The sequence below is a fragment of the Python bivittatus genome, unplaced genomic scaffold (genome assembly GCF_059951505.1).
Source record: "Python bivittatus isolate LINGU-HERP-01145 unplaced genomic scaffold, Pbiv_v1 ctg000220_np1212, whole genome shotgun sequence".
Classification (NCBI taxonomy): domain Eukaryota; kingdom Metazoa; phylum Chordata; class Lepidosauria; order Squamata; family Pythonidae; genus Python; species Python bivittatus.
In genome coordinates, this window is record NW_028277048.1 from 17,787,854 (window position 1) to 17,813,590 (window position 25,737).

Genomic DNA, 25,737 nt, shown 5'->3' on the forward strand with positions numbered 1-25,737 from the left:
TGAACCTAAGGAAATGGACAGGGTCCTTGATACTGTAGATCTGACTGTCTTTTTTTAGATCCACACCCCTCCTGGTGGTTAAAGCCTCCAGGAAGAGTTGTTGTTGTTCAGTCGTTAAGTCGTGTCTGACTCTTCGTGACCCCATGAACCATATTGCGCCAGGCTTTCCTGTCCTTCACTGCCAGGAAGAGTGCATGTAGGCAAATCCATGTGATGGTTATTCCTTGAGAAATGGGCTAGTTCCGTCAACTCTGAAGAGGCAGTGGTCCAGCCCGCCTCAGGAAACCATCATTAGATCCTACAGATTTGAACAACTGCTGTCCTGTCTCTTATAAGAGAAGGTGGTAGGATTGCAGCTCCCAAGGCCCCTGGAGGAAGTGGATTAATAGTATTTTGCAGAGTAGATAGATTTGGTTAGGACAATTTAAATGCAATCTATTAAATGGGAAAATATTAAACTGATTCAAAATAATGAGGTTTAGCACTGTACTATGATAGATTGCAACAAGCACTAAGACCTTGAGCTGGAAATCATACTCAGGCTCACTAATAAATAAAATAATTGTTTAAATGTAGATGTCTTTTCCCTGTGCTCCATCCCTGTAATATTTAATGGATTTTAGCCTTCTGGAAGTACAGTAAAACAGGGATTTCCAGACCTCAGTTCAGAAGACCTTGGAAGCAACAGACAGAATTTCATTTTGGGCTTCACTTTCACTTGGACAAAATCTGTTTAGGGATGAAATCCAAAGCAAATTTTCCACTGTTAATAAAGCAGTTCAAAACACTGATGTAATTTTATATCAGTTGTATCCATTTACAATATTGTGCAATTATATTGATGAAAGTGATGCAAAACATTGATTATATAAGTATGCAAAATGTTGTGGGTGAGTGCAAATTGTTTAATTTGTGTCAATTTGAGTGTAAAGGGCATTGAAATTTAACAGATGTTCCTTCTACCCAAATGATCAAATAAATTGAGATTTTAATATATACTAAACCAGTCAATTTTCTTAGAGTTTTGCAAGAAAATAACAGTTTTAAAGAAGGTGTAAGAAGCTATCAGGTTATATACCTGATTGTTAACTTGGTTGCTTGTATTTTTATCAGTGCCAAATGCAAATGTTTCCATTGTAGAAATACAGTTATATTAGCATTGCTGTAAAATGCCAGCATGATTCTATCTGTTACTGCCAATTCTGTTGCTCTGCTGGATAGACTAGAACTTCCTTTCCTTTCCTTAACTTTCCTTTCCCCTTTCCCCAGGTATAAAAGCCTAATTGCATGGAGAACTAGAACAAATAGAAACGTATTACTTTTCCACTGTCTTAGAGAGCATTATTCCTAAATGCAGTAACATCTTTTGCATACTTTCATGTGTAATCCCCATAGGATTTCTCATTCCATATGGGACACTGACTTTATATAATCTATCCAGGCAGTAACATCATACCCACACCTAAAACTAAGGAGCATGCTTCTCCAGGGCCATAGGTTCCCTAAAATGACTCAAGGATACAGTACTCTCTTTTTAGATGGGTGGGAATTAGGCTGTGATGGATATATCTATACCTATAATGGCATAGGCTTGCCAGTCATGGAATGTATGGACAAAGAATATTTTATAATACAGTAACTATTCCAGACTGTTATCTGACCTAAAAGGAAATTACAGTGAAGCAATGGGAGCCTGCTTAAAAATGGAAGTTCCTGTTTTCTACCAAATGTTTGTTATTGTATATTAATTTTTTAAAACTCAGTTAATAGCCATATTAAAGTACGCATTTTCCAGGGAGCTACCGGGCAACTGATAAGGAAAAGCTAAAAAATGCTCTGTACCAAGCACAGCTGAATAGTGTTTATAAACTAATCATCTACTATATTCAAATTAGTTAAAACTGGGAGTGTAATTTATAATTGTCCAAAGAAAGTATAATTATCCCGCCCCACCCCCTTGTGGTCTTGTAACTCATATGGTACAGGTAATTGATTTCTTACTGTTGGAAGATCTGAAGAGCCAGACTAGGGACAGATCATCCTGGAGAAGTATTCACTAAGAGTAGACACCGGCTTGATGGCATGTAATCAATCAAATCCACATGTTTCCTTGGAGGGCGGAATATTAGCATTCACTCAGAGCTGAGTCCTCATAAGCCAATATTTCAAACTGTGGTGAATGTTTATAGCTAACTTATAAATTGCTGGAAAAATAATGCCTTTTTATAAGTAGCTGTGGCAGAACTTTAGCTACTGATCCATGAACACACCAGCACTGCATTCCAGTTTATTGTAGCCATAACAGTGGGGCTCTAGGTCATAAGAAGAATCAGTCATTTCAGTTATTTAATCTTTCAACCCCACTTCTGAATCAAACTCTTACTTGTTTATATGGCATTTCTTTTCAATTTAATTTTGCCCATTAATACTTCCACTAAATTACCTAATTAACAAATGAATTCTCCAACTGCTATGAATATAAATAACCTTTTAAGAATGTGTCTTGTTTTTACAATGGGAAGATGCAGATTTAAGATAATGTGTTTACCTTTTAACTGTTCAGAAGTGGAACAACATTTGAAGATTTTTTTTTTTACAAAGTAAACATTCAGATACTGTCAAACAAAAATTTAAGTTTTTCATGTTCAGGGATAATCTTGCTGTCAAGAGTGTCATTTCTATTTCTGTTTTCCTGTCCTTTTTATTCCTAAATCTTCCTTTTTGAAATCTGCTCTCCATCTACATTCCTAATACAGTATTCTCAAAATGACTCCTATCCCTTCCCCCAGTCACTATACCACCAAAGCGTTAAAATGTTTATATGCTTCTGTAACATGTGTAATAGGGGAAATCTAGCAATACAAGCAAATTTATATTTTCTGTAAATTACACTATAGTATAATGGTTAAGGAGTTGGACTTTGATTAGGGGGACCCAGGTTCAAATATACCCTTAGCCATAGAAACTTACTAGGTAGCTTTGGACCGGTCACTCTTTTTCAGGCTAATCTACCTCACAAGGTTGTTGTGGAGATGAAATGAAGGGCAATCCTCATGGAAGCCCCCTTGAGCATTTGGAAGATAGAATGCCAATCTATCAAGTAAATACAGTATATTTACTTGATTATTATAACAGTAATTCCTGTTATAATGGTAATTTCTTGTAAATTCCAACTTGACCACTTACATATTTTCTGCCTTTTCTCTCCTCAACTAAGTTACTTGGAGTACAAACCTATTCTTTTGTATTGTATTCCAAAGTAAGTACTTCATTGGTTCTTACTTCCAGGAAGTGAAATATAGCCTTAGTACCTGCAAACTTTTATACTGAACAGATTTACAACTATTAGGAGAAAGTACATACCTTTTATGTTCAACGTTATTCTAATAGCAAAACTTTAGTAATTTCTGCAAGTTCATCATAGCTTTCTATGGGTATATATTGGATTTGGCTGAACCTGGATCCTGAGGCAAAGTAAGGTAAATTGGAACAGATTTTAATTCTGCTCCATGGAGGAGCACAAAAGTCTGAACATGGTCATTGACTTTAACAAAGTTTCACTGTGATCGGTTTCCAAGAGGACCTGTAAAAAGTGCTAAAAAGGAAAAAAAATGGGGGGGCACATTTCTTCATGCACTTAAGTAAACATTAAGGTAGGGAAAAAGAGGGAGAACCATACTTACTGTAGTAATCAGGATTCTCCCTCTGCTCTTGAGAAGATTTTTAAACTTCTACCTGGCAAAGAGTAGAGAGGACAACATTTGTGCTCCCTCAGATTCCTTTCACTGGGATTATTTGGGCTCCGCTGTCTGCTCTGCTTTTTTAAAAGAATCCTTTATTCAAATTTTCTAGACTGGAGAGGTAGAAAAAATAAATAAAAGGATGGGAGTATGTAGTGCACAAGTGTAACTAAAAAAAAAAAGCTGGTAAGGCAAGCCCTATTAGAAGCAGCAGAAAATCTGTTTTAGACACTACAGGATAACTTATATCTAAAAAAGCAATAACTACCACCCAGTTTTTTTTTAAAAATAGTCTGATATTCTTTAGGTTCTTCTGTTTTCTATCCCTTGTGATGGTTGCTTATTTTTCTTCCTCAGATTGAGCCATGCACGATCTCTTACCTTACATTATGAGGAGATAAATGTTTATAGATACTTCCAACCTTTTTCTCCTGCTTCATATCCTTTGATAAAATACTTCCTCATTTTCCTTCAGTAATATTAGTTGACTAATCTTTCCTAATTCGTTTTTCACAGTCTGAAATTTTACCCCTCCTCAGGGTATTCTGTCTTCTGACTGAAAACCAGTTCTCCAGGGTATGTAGCTTCAAAATCCCTGTACCTATTTCAGTGAAAAATAGCTTGCTTTCAGATTTCGTCCTATTTCACTGAAAAAGAAAGCTGCAACTGTTTGTGTTTTCTTCCCTGCTAATCAGTAGAAGTCTTGTTTTAACCATCTCTCCATCCACAAGTGAGTTGGAATAGACTAATCCTAAAGTAACATGGGGTATATTAGGCTGTTTTCAAATCTCCAGTTTTGGAGCACTCACTCTTCTGTGAAGGATTCTATTTTCACCACAGTCTGAAGTATACTGGTATTAGGCATAAACTTGTTTTATAAAAGTTTGAGTACCTGTCCACAATTTCCATGGCACAATTCTTTTGGGTAGTGGGGCAAGGCAAAAAGGCTGTACGCCTTCAGTAGTTATGCAGAAGAATGGCTTTAGCAGATGTAACTAGTACATGAGTTGTTTGCACTTGGCCATTTCACTGTTGGGTCCAGGGCTGCAAACAAGATTCATATCTTAATTTGGTTATTGTGTACAGTATGCCTGCTGTATATCCTTGGTCTGACCTTTAACCTATTCTAGTCTGAAACATACAAGAAGGCTAACAGTCTTACAGGTACGTTGTACACAGCAGATGAAAATGACAAATCATTTTGTTTTCTGGAAGCTCTATATGAATTATTCATTTAAAATGGGCGTGGGAGCTGAAATTACCATACCGTTCATTTTTAGAATAAGCATCTGTGGATGGAGGCAAGGACAAGATTTTCTGTTGGTTTTGGTCATCATTCATTTTAAATCATTGCTACCTGTGTTAAACACATTTTAGAGGAAAGGTAGAATTTAAATCAATAAGGGTTAGGAATATACTAATAAATGTAGGAGATTGGGCTTGATTTGAATATACTCATTGTTCATTTATAAAGAATTTCATATTTAAAATGAACAGCCAAACAGTATTCAGATCCAATCAGTTCTGCAATAAACATTAAAAATTGGTATTTAATAATTTGTGAACTAATGTTATGATTGTAGATTTTTCTTCTGAGATGAATACAGTTTTTCTGGATGCTATAAATTATATCAATTAGTTCAGCTGCACAGTCCTTGGTGACTAGTATCAGAACAGTTGGTATTTCAGCTGAACGTCGGTACCTTTAACATGATATGTGGCTTTGTGGATTATTATGCACGTATCAGCCATCTTAAAGGAGAACCTGGAAGAAAAGCACTAATTGTTCATTTCTCATAGGTATAGAAATGCTCCTCTAAAATATGCTTCCAGATTTCCCTGTAAGCAATGAATGGTAGTAACCAGACAGTGAGACCTTTGAGATGTGTACTATATGGGTGGATGTTGCAGCGTGAGATTTATGGAAACAGAAACTGGTTTGCAGTTACCACCAATTAACATTTCACTTCCGATTTGCAGGAATTGGGTAGCCTTGGTGCATTAGGTACAACTTCTGCGCTATGGGAAAAAGAAACAAGAGGACAGCAGATAGTTCGTCCTCTGAAGATGAGGAGGAATATGTTGTGGAGAAGGTTCTAGACAGGCGTGTTGTGAAGGGTCAAGTGGAGTATCTTCTCAAGTGGAAAGGATTCTCTGAGTAAGTCCAACTTTCCTTCTGACATGGGCTTTGATCTTTCTTGGTAGCAGAGCTCCAGGCAGTGCTTCAAATTAAAACTCCATTGCCATTATTCAAGCTTTCCCTTAAAGGAGGAAGGTAAACCCCCACAGGTGGGAGCTTGCTTTGCTCACTCCAAATAGGGCGTGCATCCATTTAAACAAGTGGGTCGTGAGGCAAGGCCTGGGACCTTAAAATGTGTTTTGAAAATACTGGCATCTGCGTTCCCTCTCTCACTTCACAGAGTTGGTAGTTCCACTTGAGTTATTCACCAGCACTATTGCCTAAATAGTTTTATCATTTTGAATTTTCTGAGTTGGGGAAGGCATTTTGATTAAATATTCTGGTGACCCTTCTGTGTATTGCTTTAAAGAGCTGCTTAGGGGAAAAAAAGATAATTCCCTCCACTCCAATTAATACTGATGTATTAATTCTGCAATAATTAATTCTGTGATCTTAGCTCCCCCATTGTGGATTGGACCTTTGCCCCACCTGGCTAATAAAAGCAGCCAAGAAGGGGACTAGAAGTGGGATCCAGGCTGTAATCAATAACTCTTTGAGAGAAGGGGAAATGCTAGAGGCCCTTAGAGGCGCTGGTCCATCCCTCCTTTAAGAGACCAGGTCTGGATCTAACAAAATTGGACTACCATCCTTTCTCTAACCTTCCCTTTTTAATTAAGTGGTGGAGCTGCAATTGCAGAAGGCTCTGGAGGGTGGATTATCTGAACTCTTGGCAGCTTGAGTTCAGACCTGGGCATGAGATGGAACCATGTTAGTCACTCTTATGGGTGTCCTATACTGAGGTTTGGATGTGACCATCCTTGTCCTCCTGAATCTCTTAGCAGCCTTTGATACCGTCGACCACAGTATCCTTCTGGATTGCCTACAAGGGTTGAGAGTTGGAGGCATGGTGTTGTAGTGGCTCCGCTCCTACCTGAGGTGTCCAGATGGTGATTGTGGAGGGAAAGAGATCAAACTCATAGGCAGCTCTGTATGGGGTACCCTAGAGTTGAGTCCTTTCCCCTATCCTCTTCAACATCTACATGAAACCACTGGGAGAGGTTATTCATCGGTTTGGAGTGAGGTATCATCAATAAACGATTGCACTTCTCTACCCTAGGCCTGCTAGGAGGAAAGATGGAAGTCATGACCTGATGTCTGGAGCCAGTCAGGGTCAGGATAGGGAAAAACAGGCTCAAACTCAACCCAAACAAGACAGAATGGCTGTTGATTCACAGGCTGTTTGATTCCAGGATTGCACCATCTTTGTGCAAAGTGCATCTTTGTGCAAAGTGCAGGCTCACAATCAGTTTGTGTTTGTGGACTCATGGCTACTGGTCAAAGAACAGGTGGAGACCATGGCCAGAAGGGCTTTTGCACAGCTTCAGCTGGTTCACCATTCACAGCTTACCTGGAACTCGATGCATTGAAGATAATTGCTCATGCCCTTGTCATCTCCAAATAAATTACTAGCTAACTAGTAATTACTAGTACATGGGGTTGCCCTTGAAGACCATGTGGAAGCTTCAGGTGGTCCAGAACACAACAGTATGCATGCTCAGTCAGTCACAAAACTGCCTCTGTTGCAGGAGCTGCAATGGTTACCAGTAGGTTTCCAAGTGCGATTCAAGACTCTGTTCACTACCTACAAAGCCCTACAATGGCTGAAGCCCTGGTATCTTAGGGAGTGCCTTTTTCCAACTGTTTCTGCCCCTTCTACCCAAACAACTAAGGAGTGCCTGCTAAGAATTCCCATCTATCAGAAAGTACTGCAGAAGGGGGCCCAGTGATGGGTGTTCTCTGTAGCAGCTCCCCTCCTTGGCATAGTTTGCCCCCAAGGCAAGGATGCCCCAATCCTCATGACCTTCCAGAAGCAGGTAGAAACATGATTCTTTTGGAAGGCCTTCAGGGATTAATTTTTACCAATTACACCATATTCAATAAATTTAAGATTACTTTTAACATTAAATTAAATTGAGATTTAATTGAATTACCATTTTAATATTATATCAACTTGTTGCATCTTATATATAAATTTTGTAAGCTCCCTGAATAATTCTGATTTCTTGAGATAGATAAATCTCTCATAGATATATAATTCAAACACAGAATGTTGGTATTGGGTGTGAAACAGCATCCTGAATATTTCCGTTTTTACTTTTTTAAAGTACCTTTCTAGCTGCTACAGTGATTAAAATAAGTTTGAAAGCTGTAATTCAATGCCTGAAAATCTGCAGAGCCAAGATGGGCCAAGCAGAATCTCCAGGATTATGTAATGGAATTTAAGCGAATAGACAACTTTGTCCCACTCTACAGTTAGATGTATCAGAGCAAGATATGCAGAATAATGTTTTTTTTAAGCACCAGAGATGCACATTCCTTCTCATTTGACCCATTACAAAATAATTGCTCTCAAAAAATTTTTGTGAATGTGTGTATTCATGTCCATTTGTATCCTGGTTTATTAACCTGGGTTCTTCAGGGCAGCTTTATAATTCCAAAAGATCAAGCTGGGTTATCTATTTGTAGAATCATTATCTACAAGGTTCAGATTTCAGGATGAGATATTTAAATGGATGCACACTACTTGATTCTAGGAAGGCAAGTTCATCAAGCTGATATTGAGGTGCTGACCTATTGTGCAGCAGTTGAAACAGGTCCATCTGATATCACAGCAAAAAAGGAGAAACTTTCTATATTTGGGGGGCTTGCAGTGTTTCAGTTAATCAGAAAGTTTCTATGTCCTATAACATGCTGAGGCCTTACTCTGTTACCAAAGAAAAACAGCTATTGCTTACTAATCCACCCAGAGTCATTGGGAATTGGGTGGCATATAAATATTATTATTATTCCCAAGATGCTTTGATATATATGATGCTTTACTGTGATCTTATCTATTGGATACAAATTAGCCTAATTAATCTGTGGGATTTTTTTTCCTTTCACTCCGTCATGTCCATTTTTCCTTGAGTGGATTTGTTTAACATCAAGCCTGGAGAAGGTGTTTCTTTGAGCCTCAAACATTAGTTTGCTGCCATGAGGTTTTTAGTTGGCTTTAATAAAGGATGTATTATAATATAGCTATTTATTGGCATTTATTTAACATCTTAATTAGTAACTATCTTAAGGGACCTGATGTGCAATATAGGGTGTCTTCTCAGAAATATTTTGCATTTTAAGCAGTCATGTAGGTCTGGTATACAGGAAAGTCCCCCTACTATTTGGGGAAATACCCTCTGCCTGAATATAATATTTGTTATTTCTAATGTTCCATTTGAGAAAGTCACTCTTGGAGTATGTATTTCTATAATCAGATGTACATCTAATGTTTTATATATCAGGGTATCAAAACTGATTTGTAAATAATATCCCTATGCAATGAGGTGGTGGGGAAGAATAACAAATTTCTTAAGTGACTGAATACATGTTTTTGAAGCAAGGGCAAACTCTGTGATTGGAATTCTTTCTAATCTGAAATTGAAATTGAGTATAAAGTTGGGTTTTAAACCAAATCTAGCTTAGAGTAAACAACCATGAGAAACAATTGTATTGGTTTGGTGAATGTCCTGAATTCCTGAAAAAAAATGGAATTGTTCTTTCATATAGTGATTATTGTACATGAATTACCACTTCTCATTTGATGTTTGTGATCACTGAGTGGGAATGTCTTCAATTTTTCTTCTGTTTGTTATTCTCCTTTCCCCCCATTGTTGCCCATCTCTTGTTGTGTCAGGGAGCATAATACCTGGGAACCTGAAAAGAACCTTGACTGCCCTGAACTGATTGCTGAGTTTATGAAAAAATACAAAAAAATGAAGGAAGGTGAAAACAAGCCCCGGGAGAAATCAGAGGGCACCAAGCGAAAGTCTAGCCTCGCCAACAACACTGAAGAGATCAAAGCCAAAAAGAAGAGAGAGGTGAGTATCCTGCTGGAGGTCTTTCCTCGCCCCATGACAAATTCCGTTCAGCATTCTTGTGTAGGCAGTTCTTTCTTTGCTTTAAAATTGGACAATTTAGATTTTCAAGTATATCAGGAGTTGGAAAACACCTTTTCAAAGTAAAGCCTCTACTTCATTTGTGCCAATTTTTACATGCCTCTTGTGGAAAACTATCCTGTAAAACAGGATGAACTAATTGCCACCACTCATTGTAAAGAAAAGAAACACTAAAATAATTACGACCTTTAAAATATAATAAAGATTAACAATCAAACAGGGTACTATCTAGAGTAGATTAAGATCTGAAGAAATGCAATTTATCAGTTGAAAGCTGGCTAAAGCAGGATTCCTAATTGTGACAATAAACAAAGCATGCATAAGGCTAAAGACTTCTCTGTCTAGATAGACTCTTCCTTTTTGTTATCTTCAGTTTGCTTCAACCTCTTGTAACTTTTGTCTCTTTAGAAGAAGGAGCTTTGAAAGCCTGTAGTTTAGGAATCTAAAGAATATGTATAGCCAAATATCTGATCTTTAGTGCTGAAATTATAGGATGCTCAGAGCAGACAGGATGCATCAGGGAGCCAGGGGAAATAATCTCCCTGGGGGTTCTGAAGACAGGTGCTGCATTGAATGCAGTGCAATGGATATTTCTCAGTTGCTTTGTCTTAGGAAGTGTGCCTGCTCTGTCATGGCTTGACCTTTGGAATAGCGTCCTTCTGGAGGTTTGGATTGCCTGACTCTGCAATGTTCTTTAAATACTTGGCCTTTTTCTGGGATAGGTTGATGATATGCCCATGTGATGCATATTATTGATTTTGGTTGTAGTGTGTTTTCCACCTATTACATAATGTTTTTTATGTTGTTTTTAGGTATTGTACTGGTTTTAATTGTATAGAATGCTGCCTGGAATCTGCTTTCAGTTGGGGTGGCCTTACAAATTGTAATTATAACTAAATATAAATTATCTTCATTCATTAATTCATTAATTCATTAATTCATTAATTCATTAATTCATTCATTCTTTCATTCAACTTATATGGTCACTCACTTGCCAAGTTATTAAAACACATCTTTATGGGGCACTGTGAACCTGTGAAATCTGTATAAATGAGGATCTTTGAGTGGCATTTTATGTCTTGCCATTCCCCTCTGGAAGAGAAAATCATCTATGTGTTCATTATTTTTTTTATAACTTTATTTGAAAAAATGCCCTGCCCTTTACTGCTGTGCCTGTACAAAATTATGGCTAGGTTACTAGAGATTCAAATCTGCACTCTACTGTCAGCTCTTAATGAAATCATAAGGGGTAATAAGGTCATGTGTTTCATATCCAGCAGATTATTATTAGTGCATTTGGATTACAGTTTTATAACCCATTATGTATTTTTCTTAAAATTTGGGAAGTAAATCTGTCCATTGTGAAATGAGTGGTTTGTTTCCTGCCAGAGCTACTTCTGTTCTCTAACATTTAGGTTGCCATGGTTCCCCTTTCAACATGGTGCCTCTGTTTTTTTCAGAGCTAGTGATTAGAGCTATGCATAGACAGGGATTCACAGAGGTGGTTGAGCCTAGCTCCCTGTTCAGTGCAGGAATCCAAATTAAAACATTCTGACAGGTGCCTTTCTAGCTTCTGCTTCAACACATCCAGTGAATGGGAGTCCACAACACCTCTGGATAGTTGTTTCCATTGTTATATCACTCTTCTTGTTAGAATGTTTTTCCTAACATTTAGTTGAACATTCCATTCAGTGGCCTGTAACTTAAATTTAGCATCCTAAACTTTGGTCCTAAGAAGATTCTGTATGATATCCTTCCATGTATTTGAAGAATGCTTTCATTATTCCCCCTCAGTCTTCTCAAGGCTAAACATTCCCAGCTTCTTCATGGTATTTAATCATTGGTACCGATAACTAAGCTCTGGAATCTTAACAGCAGTCTCTGGCCTTCTGGAAGAGCATCAAGACCTAGCATGGGCATTCACATGGTGGTTTGAGGATGCTCTCCCTTAAATTTGTATATCTTTGTAAAGATTTTTATAGCTTTCTTTTTTACTTGTAAGCCACCTAGAGTTACTTGTACAGTGAAGTGGGCAGCACATAAATTTGATCAATCCATCAATCAATCAATCAATCAATCAATCAAAATACAATCAATCCATAAATTAGCCTTCTGAGGAGGCCATACATCAGCAGAGAACTGCTGGGAATCATAGATTGGCAAGGAAGTCATTGCTGATCAGATATGCTTCTGAGCACCATGATCTTTGTACACCTTCTTCCTATGGCCAATGTATGCGGTGTTTGGTGTATGATATTTCTGTAAAAAAAGTGCATGGATAGATGAGGTTGTTTTGCTCTGGTAACTTCTACCACAAGGCATTTATTACAATTTTTGCTCCTTTACTGCTAAGTTAGAAACCTAATTAATTGTTGTTCTTATGTAGGTATCTTCTCTGGTTCTTTTAATACTTAGGTATGAGAAAGGAACAAGGAAAGCAGCTTTTCAGTAACACGTTCCTTGCTGTGCTATATCTTGTTGCAGTGTCCCAAAAAATACAATGTCCCAATCGCCCTGTGGATGGTCCCTTTAGTAGCCTGACCAGTTACTTCTGGCTCACTTTCAGATCTTGTGGGTATGTTATAAGGATGGAGGAGAGGCCACCATCAAAGGAACCAATCTGAAATGGATTGAGATTGCAGTGCTCCTCCACAGTTTTCCCTGCTCAGCAGTAGACAGGTTTGAGCTACCTGCTATTGTTTTGGTGCATTGGGATTGTAACATTAGAGTTGAGAGGTACAGTAACTGCTTGCCACAGTCTCTGTTTCTCAAGTCCCAAGTGACTGACACCCAGATAGCAGTGTCTGGTACTGTTTGTAGCTCAGGACTCTTCTCATTCTCCAGTGTTTCTTCCCAGATCCGCTTCCTGCAACAAGAGGCTACCCCAGTTTCAATGGAACAATGGTAGATATCCATTAGATGTAACTTTTCTGGAAAATTCTTCCCACACAATACCATATCCTCACAAAGACACATTATCCTGTGCTCGTTTGATCCAGCCATTGAAACTATATCACAAAATGTCAGTTTTGGGCTTTGAGAAATTCTCTAGTGGTAGAGGAGTGACCAATTCTGATTCTGCACACATGGTGGCTTACCAAATGCTATGTACACGTATAATGTATGGCTTTACAGATTTTACTTCAGCCTCCTGTATTCTTTAGGGGCTCAGGAATACAAGGAAGCTTGTAAAAGGCATGTCTCTTTTATAAAAGTGTTTTGGTATCTCAAGACTCTGCAGTGGTATTAGCACTATATTCAAAGCAAAATACTTATTTGGATTTTTTATTATTGTTGGTGTCACTATATTTCTTTTTTCTCTACCTGGCTGATTGCAAGCCTTTTGGGGAGCCCTAATGAAGGGCTGTCTGTCTTATAGCGTGGATTTCATTGATTTATACGTAAGGCATGTTTGGGGCATGCCATTTAAAGCACAGGAGGAGAATGTAGGCACAGGCGTGGAATCTTCAACCCACCAAACTTACTTTCAGTATGGAACTCGACTGTGGGAATACATACCCAGAGGAATATCAGCATTCCCTTTTGCACAAGCTTCTGTGTTTATTGTTAATTAAAAGTTGTATGATCTGGTTTTTGGGGGCCCAAAGAAGACATTAATAAATTGTACATAAATACAGATAAAATAAAATCTAAATGAATGCTCAAACTATAATTAAAACCTCAAACATAATCGGAGTGAAAAAAAGTTGTCTGTCTATGTACCTTGGTGCTGTAAAGGAATATTTACAAGCTCGCTTAGGTAGAACAGTCTGTCTGTAATCACAGATAGTGTCCTACACTGTCACAATGCAGGGCTGAATCTTAAAAATAGTTACAAATAATGCCTGCTGAAAATACAGTATTTTATAAAGTAATATAATTTAATGAATCAATCATCCAATTACTGCTCTGGCTAAGATAATTTGTATGTACAGACCTTTGCTTTAAAGAATTTTTGCTACCAAGTTGCTGGATGATGTAATAGCAATAGATCTTTAAGGCTACATTGATTTCAATGGCTGTTGGTACTTTAGGGAATTAGATGCTTTTAAAATGTTCAGAAACTCCACTGTTTCACATGCCTATTCATCTAAATTGGATGGGGAAGCTATAGCCCTCCAGGTAAAATGCTGCACTACAACTCCCAATAGCCCCAGCTGTCTTGGCCAGTAGTAAGGAATGCTGGGAGTGGTTGCTTAGCAATATCTGGAGGGTTGTAAGTACTCACCTCTACTGAATCTAGATATATAATTGTTTTAAAGTTTTGTTTCTGCATTGAGTTCCCCGTTTCTCCTACCATCATCGTGCATGTCTTGGGAGGTTAAGGCCAATTCATATCTTAAAATTTCCCACACTACACTGATCTTGCCTTATTTTTTTTAAGTTCATTTAAGAATATTTCCTATCCATAGTATTAGACATTTCTGAACAATTAAAAGGCAAGAGAGCTGAAGTACTATGATGCCTTTCTTTTGCAATATATTACATGGTTTGTAGATTCATTCATTCCTCTGGGGTGTACCAGTCACTAAATGAGCTCTTTCAGTTTTGTTGCAGTCTCTATTCTTTCACTTACCATCACAGGTTAATGTATTTCTTTTCTTCTCCTTCTTTCTCACTTTGCAACCGGCTTTAGTACTTCAGAAAAAGCCAAGCTGTCTGCCTCTGACATGCTTGGTCTGTATAGCTGCATCTGCTAGACAGTATGTGTGAGCAACAAATGTGTGGATCTCTAGCAGAATAGCGTGTGGTGGTGGTGGTGCTGCTGCTGCTGCTGCTGCTGCAAAGCAGGGAGAACACTCTCGCTCCAGGCTTGCAGTGACTGAAAGCTGTTACCAGCCTTCAGATGGTATGTGCAGAGGGAGCTGATTGACCCTTGTCTGGGGCCCCGGAGGTTTAAGCTCTCGGTTGCAACAACAACCAACCAAAAAAATCCCCCCTTCTGCATGAATGGGACACACCCATCGACGGCACCACCGGCACAAAGACCTCAAGGACCGTGAGAGCCCATAGAGGTGGTGCGCTCTGGAGCGGGGGAGGCGTAGCAGGGATGGGGAGCTTTGGAAATCGCGAATGGCTGCTGCTGCAGCAGCTGCAAAGGCAAGATGACTTAATTCCCTCAATCTGCCCATTGCTTTCTTAGCCCATTTTCATGGCGACTTCGGGTCCTTCCCCCCTCCCCCCTCCCACCTTTTAGGCTTCTTTCCTCCACCTCGACAATCTCTCCCTTTCCCAACATCTAGCGAGAGAGAGTGTAAAGATTAATAATACAGACAGAAAAGATATTAAGGCCTCCTCGGCTGCTAATTACAATCACGCCACGTATGGCATCTGTTTATCACCTGCTTCTGAGTGCCCCTGGAAGCCTCTCTACTTCATGGTTGAGGGAGACTAACAAATGGCCAAGGAATAGGAATAGGAATAGGAATATTTTTAACTCTTCTTTTTCTCTTGCTTTCTCTCCATCAGAGCACCGATATTGCCAGGGGCTTTGAAAGAGGATTGGAGCCAGAAAAAATCATCGGAGCCACAGACTCCTGTGGAGATTTAATGTTCCTAATGAAATGGTGAGTGTGCTTCTTTATTTTTAATTTTTTTTTAAATCAATCCTGTTGTCTGATACTGCATTTTTCTCCTTTGTGGAATAACCGGTAAATTAATACTCTTGGGTGAAGTGCCATGGTTTAATGGTTCAATGGCAGTTTGTTGGCTGGGCTTTGTTCTCCCTGGAGTGGACGTTAAGCTCTGCTTCACAGATGCAGTCCACCCTGAGCTTATGGATTTCGCTTACAGGAAGGCAAACTTACTGTCTCCCTCCTTGTTCCCCAAATGTGTAGAGAGCACAGGAAATCCTTCTGGAAAGGTTTTGACTTGCCTCTTGTTTTTGTTCCTGAGCTTATCTCAGCTGGAAGCCTCTCTGCAGGCAGGCAGGCAGGCAGAGAGAGTTGGCCAGGCAGCATATGCAGCAGCTGCCCCTCCCCCCAGCAGAAGCAGAGACAAAGAGCAGAGCCTGGCTTATCAGCCAGACAGAGGTTATAGCACAGCTGCCTTTGAGAAAATTGCCTTTTGCTCCCCAATCTTCCTCCTCCCCAGCCCCATCAAGATTCCATCTTAGGAGCAGGTCTTCCCCCACATCAAGGCAGCGGAGAAAATAAACCCTTGTCCTCCTTTCCTGTCTCTAAAGCTGGCTGGGCTGAGATGGATGGGGCTGCTGCTCCTCACAAGACAGAGTGGGGGCGGGGATCCAGCTGCAGGCCACTCTTTGGAGAAGGAGTGGGGGGTGGGGAGGGAGAACAGCAAGGACTAAAGGGCTTGGTAGTTTTCCACCATCCTGTTTTCTTTGTTATGTGACCAAATACTGGGGGTGGTGAGTGAATGGAAACCAGGTCTCTGAATTTTCCTGTAAGGGTTACAATTCCTGGCTTGGGAATTTCTGTAGCATCACCTGTATTACAATCACAGTTTAATAGTGGTTGTGTATTTTGAGGCCCTCATTTTCAAATCCCAGGTTATGGATCAAAGTAAGACTTAAAATGTTTACTGTTTTTTGATTATATGTGAATATCTAGGCTTCTCACTGTCAGCTCATCTGAATTCTAAAGGACAAGACATGTATTCAGTAAAGCTAATAGCAGAGTAATATTTTAGACAATGTCCTGAATATATAAAATTCTTTGCTGTACTTACTGTTTATAAGAATTATAGTAAATACTATAAAGAATTTTGTACATTCCAGTGAGCTAGATTGCTCTTACTGATTTGTAAAGAAACTGAATTTAAAAGAATGTGACTTGGCCAAGGTTTTGATTCAAACCTAGGGCTTGTAGGCCAGGACCAAATTATTGCTTGGAGTGCATTTCCACTCAATCCAGTAAATTAGCTGGTTCAAAAGAGCCTAATCTCCTAAACAGTGGAATTAATCTGTAATATAGGACATTGTTAGAACAGATTGCAGAGTTCATCTACATTAATTGTAATTGCTCTGTACTGTACATTAGATTATTTTTTATCTTACCTTTGAAATTGACAGTGCCCTGTGCTCATTAGTAACATGTAATAGCTATTTTGGCTCTTTAACTCATTTATTGAATTAAGGTTGCAGTCCTGTTTCATTTACTCTGGAGGAACCCCAGTGAAAATCAAAGATTTTCTTCTGAAAATTTTATCAGATAGCAATTGTTTGCAAATTTAATAAGTAGCAACTTCTTTTATAGCTGTAAGAAAAAAAGCTATATTTATTTTTCAGTTCTGTTGGAATATGAAATATTATACTTACTGCTTTTTTTAAAAAAAAAGAAAGCAAACCAACTCAGGCAACCACAATGGTAAAATCTTGGCTTAAACATATTTATTTGTACTGATTGTCATTGAGCACCATCAGTTTTAGTTACTGAAGATGATTGTGAAAGCTTTTGCATTGCAGACTATAACTACTAATGTTGGAGAAAATGTTTAAAAGAAAACCCATCCTCAAATTTCTTTTAACAGAATTGGGGGGCTGGCATAGTTATGGGGCACGCTGACAGACAACAGAGTTCTTGTCTCAATGTTTGTTTGTCATTTGCGTCTCATCAATTAAGTGGGTGGAGATTAATTCTGATGAAATCTTTAGTTAAGTGCATCCATTAATTAATTAAAGTTTGCTGCAGTACTACTATTCTTTATCTGGTAGTTAGGTAAGCAGGTAGGTCAGTTGTGGGTGGAGCTGAACAACAGACAAAGCTAATAAACCAACTGATGCTTTTCTGTATTAGAATTCCTCATCCAGGTGCTACCTAGCTGTGCTCTCCAGTGGCCATATTGGCAGGGGATGGTGGAAGCTATAGTCCAGGGCAGATGGAGGGGATCTGGTCTGCATTATGAATTTATTCCATGTCATCAGCTTCTGTAATTACTTTTTCTGAAGCATAAAAATTGGTATACATTCCCCCAAAATTCTTAAACTTGGGACAAAACATAGAAAATGTGTTTGGATGGTTATTCAAGAGACACCTTTCATAGTTTTCTTTTTATAATGCACTCAACTATCCCCACGAAGTACCTTATATTTATTCTTGCTATTGCCTATTCCTGTCCTTATATTTAAGGCAAGCTTATATTTTACTGATCTATTTGGTTTGCTTGATGTTTTTGCAGTTCATCATTTGTCTATAGGACTTTTTTCATCTGTCATATGACTTTGCATTAAGATTTTAAAATATAAAATACATCTTTAAAACGTGTTCTGTAAAGAATAGGAAAATGCACATTTGCAGAAAGACAACATTCAAGTTCTGCCAAATGCATATATAAAGAAAATGAAATTCAGGAATCTGAGGAACAATTTTAGGGGGTGCTGCATTGTAAACATTTGGTGTACTTTTCTGTCCTTGAATTGTGAGATCTCTTCTGAAACTGGGCAGTCATCCAAATGAGGACGCTTAATTAATTAACCATATGCCTTTCAATTGATTGATTATAAATAGATAAAAATAATTCTGAAGCAAAATTGAAAGGTTCTGAAGATGTGTGCCTCTTTTAAGATAATACCTCTGGAAATTGGGCATGCCTCTCAAGAAGAGGCTTGCTTGCTGCCTTCAACTCTTATAAGTACTTGCACTAAAAATAATTTGTCATTAACTAAAACCTTCAGCTTAGTTAATCAAGGGCATAATGTTAGTGAACAGATTTTTAAAAAATAGTTTTTGATAGTTTGATTTAATGTTGGCATACTTGAAAATGCAAAGCTCCTGGAAAAAATTAAAGAGGAGGTGTCTCCCTATGTTTTTCTTCCCCTTTGAAAGACTTGTTTCCTTTTGCAATTTAGTCATTTCGTAGATGAGGAGAATTGCGGAAAAAATACATCTATCCACTTTATCGATTACAGCAGCAGAGGGAGCAATGAAATTTCTTTTTGAATGTTAGTAGCAATTACAACACCAGTAAACTTTCTGTAGTATTAGGCCCAGCCGTTTCAAAAAATTGGATCCCACAGGAGATACCAGCAGGGTCCTCCAGTTACCAGCTAACACTCAGAAGTAGCTGGAACAAAAGAAACTGCTGGCAGTATCCCTCAAACAAATTGTCCAGGAATAGCAGTTGCTGATTAAAGCAGTAGCATATTCACACTGAAACATACAAATAGTATTATATGCAATAAATGTACACTAAAAATACATAGAATCAGTGGATGTCAAAAACTTTGCAATACCTGCCTCCCATCATAATCCCAAGTTAATTGGCATTTCAGGTGTATACTCCTGCCTCCTCTGGTTGTGCTGTTTTGTTGTTGTTTTCCATTATAAAATGTGCCTAAAATCTTGTTTATTCTTATAGTACAACCTGTTGGATGGAATGTTTTTGCTTAACCAGCTAGTGATCAGTCCTGCTTTTGTTTATCTCTTCAGGAAAGACACGGATGAGGCTGATCTGGTTCTAGCAAAAGAAGCCAATGTGAAGTGCCCTCAAATTGTGATAGCATTTTATGAAGAGAGACTGACCTGGCATGCATACCCAGAAGATGCTGAAAACAAAGAGCGGGAAGCAGTGAAAAGCTAAAGTGGCTGGGGTTCTCTGTCCGTCCATAATTGTACATATCCACCCTCCCTTCCCCTTTGCCCAAATGCATCCATGGAAATGTGCTTATTACTGTGCTCGACAGGAGAAACGTTGATATTGGTTGGTTTAGTCATAACATAAATGGTGTGAGTCACGTTCAGTTTCCCTCCAAGAGATTGACGTGCAGTGTGTGTTCTTCTGTCACCTCATCTCATAATTAATAACAATAATGGTTCTTGTTTTTAAAGCTCCTTCAGAGTTTCCAGGCCTTTTTTCCTGCCTGGCTGTTTAGTTCTGCATCTCTTCTATTTCATCATGTTGTTTGTAGAGAATTGTTAACTGTCATTGTTACTGACTTAAAAGTGGCAGGAGCTCCCTGAATTCAGGACAGACCCAACTGACCTAGCACAGTCTTTGGATTCTTAGGTCACCCAAATCACAGTCAAGCCAGATCTTGGGGGATGGGGGCAGGGCTTTTTCTAGTTTATTTCAGAATTGCTAACAGGTTGCTTGAATTGCATTCAAAGATGCTAGATAGCCATTTTCACCCTAATTTTCTAACTGCAGGTCAGAACAGGTACCTTTTGGAGAACAAATAGAAGTTAATTAGTTGGCAAGGATAGCATTCCTCTTTTCAACCTGTCCTTTTATACAAAGAGATTTAGTCCTATTCCTTTCCTTTCCTTTCCTTTCCTTTCCTTTCCTTTCCTTTCCTTTCCTTTCCTTTCCTTTCCTTTCCTTTCCTTTCCTTTCCTTTCCTTCGTCTCTTACCTTTCTTTATCAGTGGTGCTGTTTGCATGACACGTTTAACTAGGTCATGGGGGTATCTAATTATGTTGTATGTACTCCAAAACTGAGTTAATTGGCCTATAACTTCCTCTGGCAACAAATCCCCCCCCCCTTTGTGCAGACTACTTACTAGAGAATTAACTCCCCCTTTTAGCAACTGTGATCAAAATGTAATCCTAGAGAATCCCCATAAAAATGGGGCTTCTGTGGACATTCCATTTCTATAGTCCTATTGATTTTTCATTCAATGTACTCGGGGGGGGGTGAGAAAAATGAGCAGGTACAGTTGGGGTGTGTAAGTCCATGAATCTGCAATGACCCCAACCTTAATTGTATTGTGGCAACTCTATTTTAAATTTACTTTCCTGGGGGTGGAAGGGACAGCAGGAAGTAAGGAAGGAAGTGATGCCTCCTGCAAGGACTAAACACATTGTCACTGAATGCCTGTGTCATCTGGGATCATGTGCCCTGAGTGTGCCAATGTGAATTAACTGGCTTAAAAAGAACTGGGTCATTCATGTTGCACAAATAGGGCCTGTGTGTTATGTAGGTAAGTAGTTCAGCCAAACAGTGTCATACTTGGAATCTTTCTGTTATACTGTAATTCCTTCTTTTTTTCTTTTTTATAAAGACCCAGAATTGTGGTTCCAAAATTCTAATTTGATTTGTTTCTGGGCTCTTAGTTGTTTCTTTACAGACTTCCTCTGTGCTGTTTCATATTAGTATGTAAATCTGTTATTTCCGGAAGAAACATTTACTTCAGATATATTTTCAGAGGAAACTACCAGCTGAACATAGCTGGCTGATAGGCCACTGGCTACATATCTAGAACAGCTCAGAAAATGCAAAAGTTGTCCCAGACTGGCATTTTTATTCTATACGGTTGACAGTTAAAATGTATCTATTAGTAATGTAACAATAAAATAATACCATGTTACAGAATAAGGATATTGTTGGACTGCAAATCCAATCATCCTTCATCATTGGGTGTGCTGGCTAGGGTGGATGGGAATTGGAGTCCAAGAATATCTGGAGGGTCACACTTTGCCTGTCCCTCACTTAGAATGCTGATCATTACAAATGCTATTTCAGCAGTGGCTTCCTTCTTGTTCTTTGGTTGCAGGACAGGGTAACAGAAAGCAAGTGATGGAATTCACCTTGTTAGATCCCTTTCTCATGACAAAGTCCATGCATGTTTTATTTCATATGGAATGCCTGCATTGTGTAGCATGGTTGGGAATTCATTTTCATCTTCATGTTCCACTGCTACATACTCACTTTGCTGCATCAGCTTTGAAAAGTGCCAATTTCCAACTACCTGAATTTCTGGATACCTCACAACAAAAGGGTCATCCATGCTAGTAAGATTTGGTAGGAGCTTGGATCATTATTGAAATGGTACAGGTTACTTACACTTTAAAATGTTCACTGGTCCTTACATTTATTTCAGAGTCTGGGATTTAACCTCTTTTGCCTCTGCTCCCTTAGCAATGTTCATATTGTTTTTTATAGCAGGGAGAGATGTTCCCACCAATGCTCAGTCAGAAAATCCTGCCACTATTTCATTTCTGTATTGTTGAATTTCTTTCCTTTTCTTTAGCAGGCAGATGAAATGGGTTGCCATCCTTCCATTTATGTATTCTGTACCCTGCTAATCTATCAGGAATTGCAACTGGGCATGGTTTGAAGTAGCATGATGTGAATTGCATTTGTGGCACAACTAGTGAGTCATACGTCATTAGGTCTTCTTATATTTTGCTAAATGCCCGGCACCAGAATAATTTGGTGGCATTTTTGTTTTGGTGGATTTCCTTTGATTCAATTGTTAAGTGTACTTATGTCAACCATATAGAGATAAAAAAAACATTTATGAAAAATGCATATCCTAATTTGATTGGATCATATCATTCCTTGTATGTAGTTTAAGAACCTATTTTGCAACCAGTCCATCTTTCAGTGGTTTTGAGGCAGGTTTGCCTTTAGGGTATGCAGCCTCTATGGCTTTGCCCAGCATATTGTTTTGGGACTGAATAGATTTTCACCGTTTGCTTCCTTAATGGAGATGGGTGACGCTTTAAGAATTTACTTCAAAGCGGATTCTGTTGAACGAAATGCACTGATGCAAAAGAACATCAATTAGTAGAGATGTGATGTTTCTCTTCTAGAAATTACTTGGCACAGTCATTTTCAAAAGTGTTGAACAAGAGATATGTGAAAGTTCAGACTAGATTATAGACTGGACTTTAGCTTTGCACTTCTGATTCCACTTGAAAGCTGTCATATATAGACAGAAGCATAGCTGCCTGGATTTGGTTAATAGCCAGCTACTGCTCTTGAATCCCACTGAACTTTTTTTTTAACTCTTGACTGCATTAGTTCTTCAGTGTGAGGGTGTTTTCATTCATCCCTCCCTTAACCACATGAGCTGGAAGAGGATAGCAGTTGCAAAACAGGATTTCGGAAGCTATATGGATTTAACAGTATGTTTGCATGTAATTTGTACCATTTACACGCTGAATAAATAATTACTTGAGGTTTTTTGAGTCAAGAAGAGCCTCAGGTTCTGCTTTTTGCATGTGACTGTCTCAAAGGAGAAAAAGTCCCTTTCCTTTCATCCATTATACTTCTTCACAGAAAACTAGTTATCCTGCCCCACACCCTTGGAATTCTCTAGTTATGACTGCTGGAGAGGTCAAGTTATTGTGTATCGTATGGCTACCGTGAAGGATAAAAACAGTAGAGATCACAATTTACTAATAGCCATCTGTTTGAAATGAAGCAGCACATAAAGACCCCTCGGTACTCCACATCTTCCTGAAAGGAAGGCTATTCTGAATTTAAGCTAACCCCTTCAAGAACAGGAAGAACAGAAAAAATACAACTGCCTGTTCAATATCCAGTTTGTGCAACTTACCACCTCCCTATCTAAAATTGCCAACTCCAGCGGAAACCAATCCTAAAGGTTTTCCCCACCCCACATAGATGTGTTTATGTGACACATACATTGACCAGAACCCGCCCTCCAACAAGGACAAGGCCAGGACAAAAAATAAATAAAAAATTGAATTAATAACTAATGATCAAAATTAATTGCCTGTAAAACAAGGCACCCATTTATAAAACTAAATGATTTCTGTGTAATACAAACCCAGCATTCTTATGCAAACAGGATACATACATTCACGAGAGCCCATTTCCTTTCAGCAAAACCACAAAGAAAAACAGAATGGCAATGGGAGGAAGGGAAGGGGAGTTACACTGGGAAGAGAAGGAAAAAGTGGTAAACCAAACTGGGTGGAGATGGAAGAATGAGGAGAGGAAAGGAAAGGAAGACCATTTGCCTCCATAAACAGACAAGTATCTGCAAGGAGTTGGAAGAGAGGGACAAACTACCACCATCTCTTGTGCCTCACTGAGAGTGAGGGCTCTAGAAAAATTCCTGTGAAGTTCAGGGATAAAGGAGGCATTTTTTTTGAATGCCCTTGATGTCCTGTTTGTTAGGCTATTAGCTCAGGTGGGAACAATGACTCCGTTAGCTTCTGAGGGGGAAAAAAATGGTGTCCTCGGCTATCGGCTACTTAGTAGGAGGGGTGAGGAAAACATAGTGTTAAAGCCAGAAAAAAATACCAGATTTCTGAAAAGGCAGTGCTGAGAGTCAGCAAGAGAGTGGCATACTTGCCTCAGAGCCTTATGTCCCCTTCAGAGGCTGTACACCCTTAGCTGTGGTTTCTTTCTCTTCCCCTCAAGCACTGGCCGATGCCCACCTGCGATTTACAGCAGCATGCAGCCAGACTCAGCCATCACTGAGGTGATTTAAGGCCTGTCCTCATTATTGTTACATTGGCAGGATGATGGCAGGAAGATTCCAGGTGCTCTAAGTCAACCAAGGTGTTCCTCAACCTTGGCCGCTTTCGGATGTGTGGACTCCAACTCCCAGAATTCCCCAGCCAGCAACTCCTGGGAGTTGGAGTCCACACATCTGAAAGTGGCCAAGGTTGAGGAACACTGCTCTAAGTCACTCCTGGGGATTTCACCTATGCCTCAGTTTTTCTCTCTGCATTGTCTGGAATTTGTGAAAGTGGGCAAAGAAGTAAGAGGAGTGTTGAGTCTGGAGCAAGGCAAGTGCTCTGGATGGTCTGTAGTCTGTCACTGGAAACATTCTTTTCTGTGCTGCAGCCCTGCAGCCAAGCCTAAGATGGAGAAAGTCTCCGCTGTTACCAACTATTAGCTTTCCAGTCCACACCTTTCTAGCACACCAGCAAAGTGCAAGCCAGAATCAAGTTGAATCACAGGCTAAATAAGAGACATTTCACTAACGGCATCGAGGAGCTAACTCTGATAGCCTTTAGGTATTAAAGTCCTGCTGTCCCACTGATTTCTCACTTTATTCTGAAATGCATAGGAGAGGAAGCTTAAGAAAGCCTTGAAGTGCACCTCTCTTTCCTACTCCTGTATGTACATGTACCAGCCTAAAAGCTATCTTCTTCATGAGCAGCTGCTAATAGAAGTTCTTATAAAGAGTTCATAAGGAAGACTTCTCTGATTGCAAGCACTTGTGGGTCTGGCTAAAAAGAAAGGCATTTCAGGAAGTTAATAGATAGCGATAATGCCGTTGTCCAAGGGCATATGTTGCTTAAAACTGCCCTTAGTAAAAAAAAAAAAAAAAAAAACCACTGGCACTTCTCTTCCTCTGCAAGTATTTGTGCTATGATTTTGAGATGGACTTGTGCACGTGTGTTTTAAATATCTACTCTTGTACAGCCTCGTGAATGCATGCATGTGACTGATATGTTGCCATGTGGGGAGAATAATTAGAATAACTAGAATACAATCTTAGCCTTCTTCCACCCCCACCCCCACAATTTAAATTTTTATTTTGGATGCACCATTAATATAAAGTAGCACACAGGGCCCTTCACAGTTTGGCAAATTTTATAAAAGTCTGAAGGTTCCTAGAGTTCTTTGCCAAACTTAAATGAATCAAAAATTGGGCATCTGGACACTTGAAGGACTGTTTTAGCTGCTAGAGCTGAGATGCTAAAATCCTAGCCTTCTCTACTGGCAGAAATGTAAGTACAGTAACAGCTTTTAGTAACTTCCACAATGTGACCTATGGTGTGATATGGTTTAACCCTGTTCAAAGGCTCTTTTTTTAAAGGTTTTTTAAGCCACCAACAAAGGATGCCCAGATTGGGTTTTTTTAAAAGAAAAAAAAGTTTCCACCCTTTAGCTGAAGATCCTGTAAGTTTGTCTTTCTTAGTGTAGTAGAACTAGCCAGCTGATTCTAAATTTCCAGGATTTCTAAGCCATTCATGCTGCATTTAGGTGGCTTCTAAATTGATCCCACCTCCTCACTCTTTGGCTCCTGGTCTAAATGTTTCAATGGCAAAAAAAAAAAAAAAAAAGCATTTTGGTGTCAGCTTTCTTGCGTCTTCTTATATTTGGAGGTTGTAGGGAATGGGGTGTACGTGTGTGATGGGTTGGGAGGTTTGAATCTTGG

General features: G+C 39.0%; 1 protein-coding gene across 4 annotated transcripts in view; it reads left to right on the forward strand.

Annotated features, from left to right (window-relative positions):
- CBX5 (chromobox 5) overlaps nucleotides 1-25,105 on the forward strand; it is a 45,100-nt gene extending 19,995 nt beyond the window's left edge. For 3 of the 4 annotated variants that reach the window (XM_088138009.1, XM_088138008.1, XM_088138007.1), the window contains exons 2-5: nucleotides 5,721-5,898; nucleotides 9,650-9,833; nucleotides 15,381-15,478; nucleotides 19,298-25,105. In XM_088138009.1, coding sequence (XP_087994135.1) covers nucleotides 5,762-5,898; nucleotides 9,650-9,833; nucleotides 15,381-15,478; nucleotides 19,298-19,448 — 570 coding nt within the window. In that variant the 5' untranslated portion in view covers nucleotides 5,721-5,761 and the 3' untranslated portion in view covers nucleotides 19,449-25,105. The remainder of the gene's footprint in view (nucleotides 1-5,720; nucleotides 5,899-9,649; nucleotides 9,834-15,380; nucleotides 15,479-19,297) is intronic. The other variant, XR_015795676.1, reaches the window with a different exon arrangement.
- The last annotated feature ends 632 nt before the right edge of the window (nucleotides 25,106-25,737 follow it).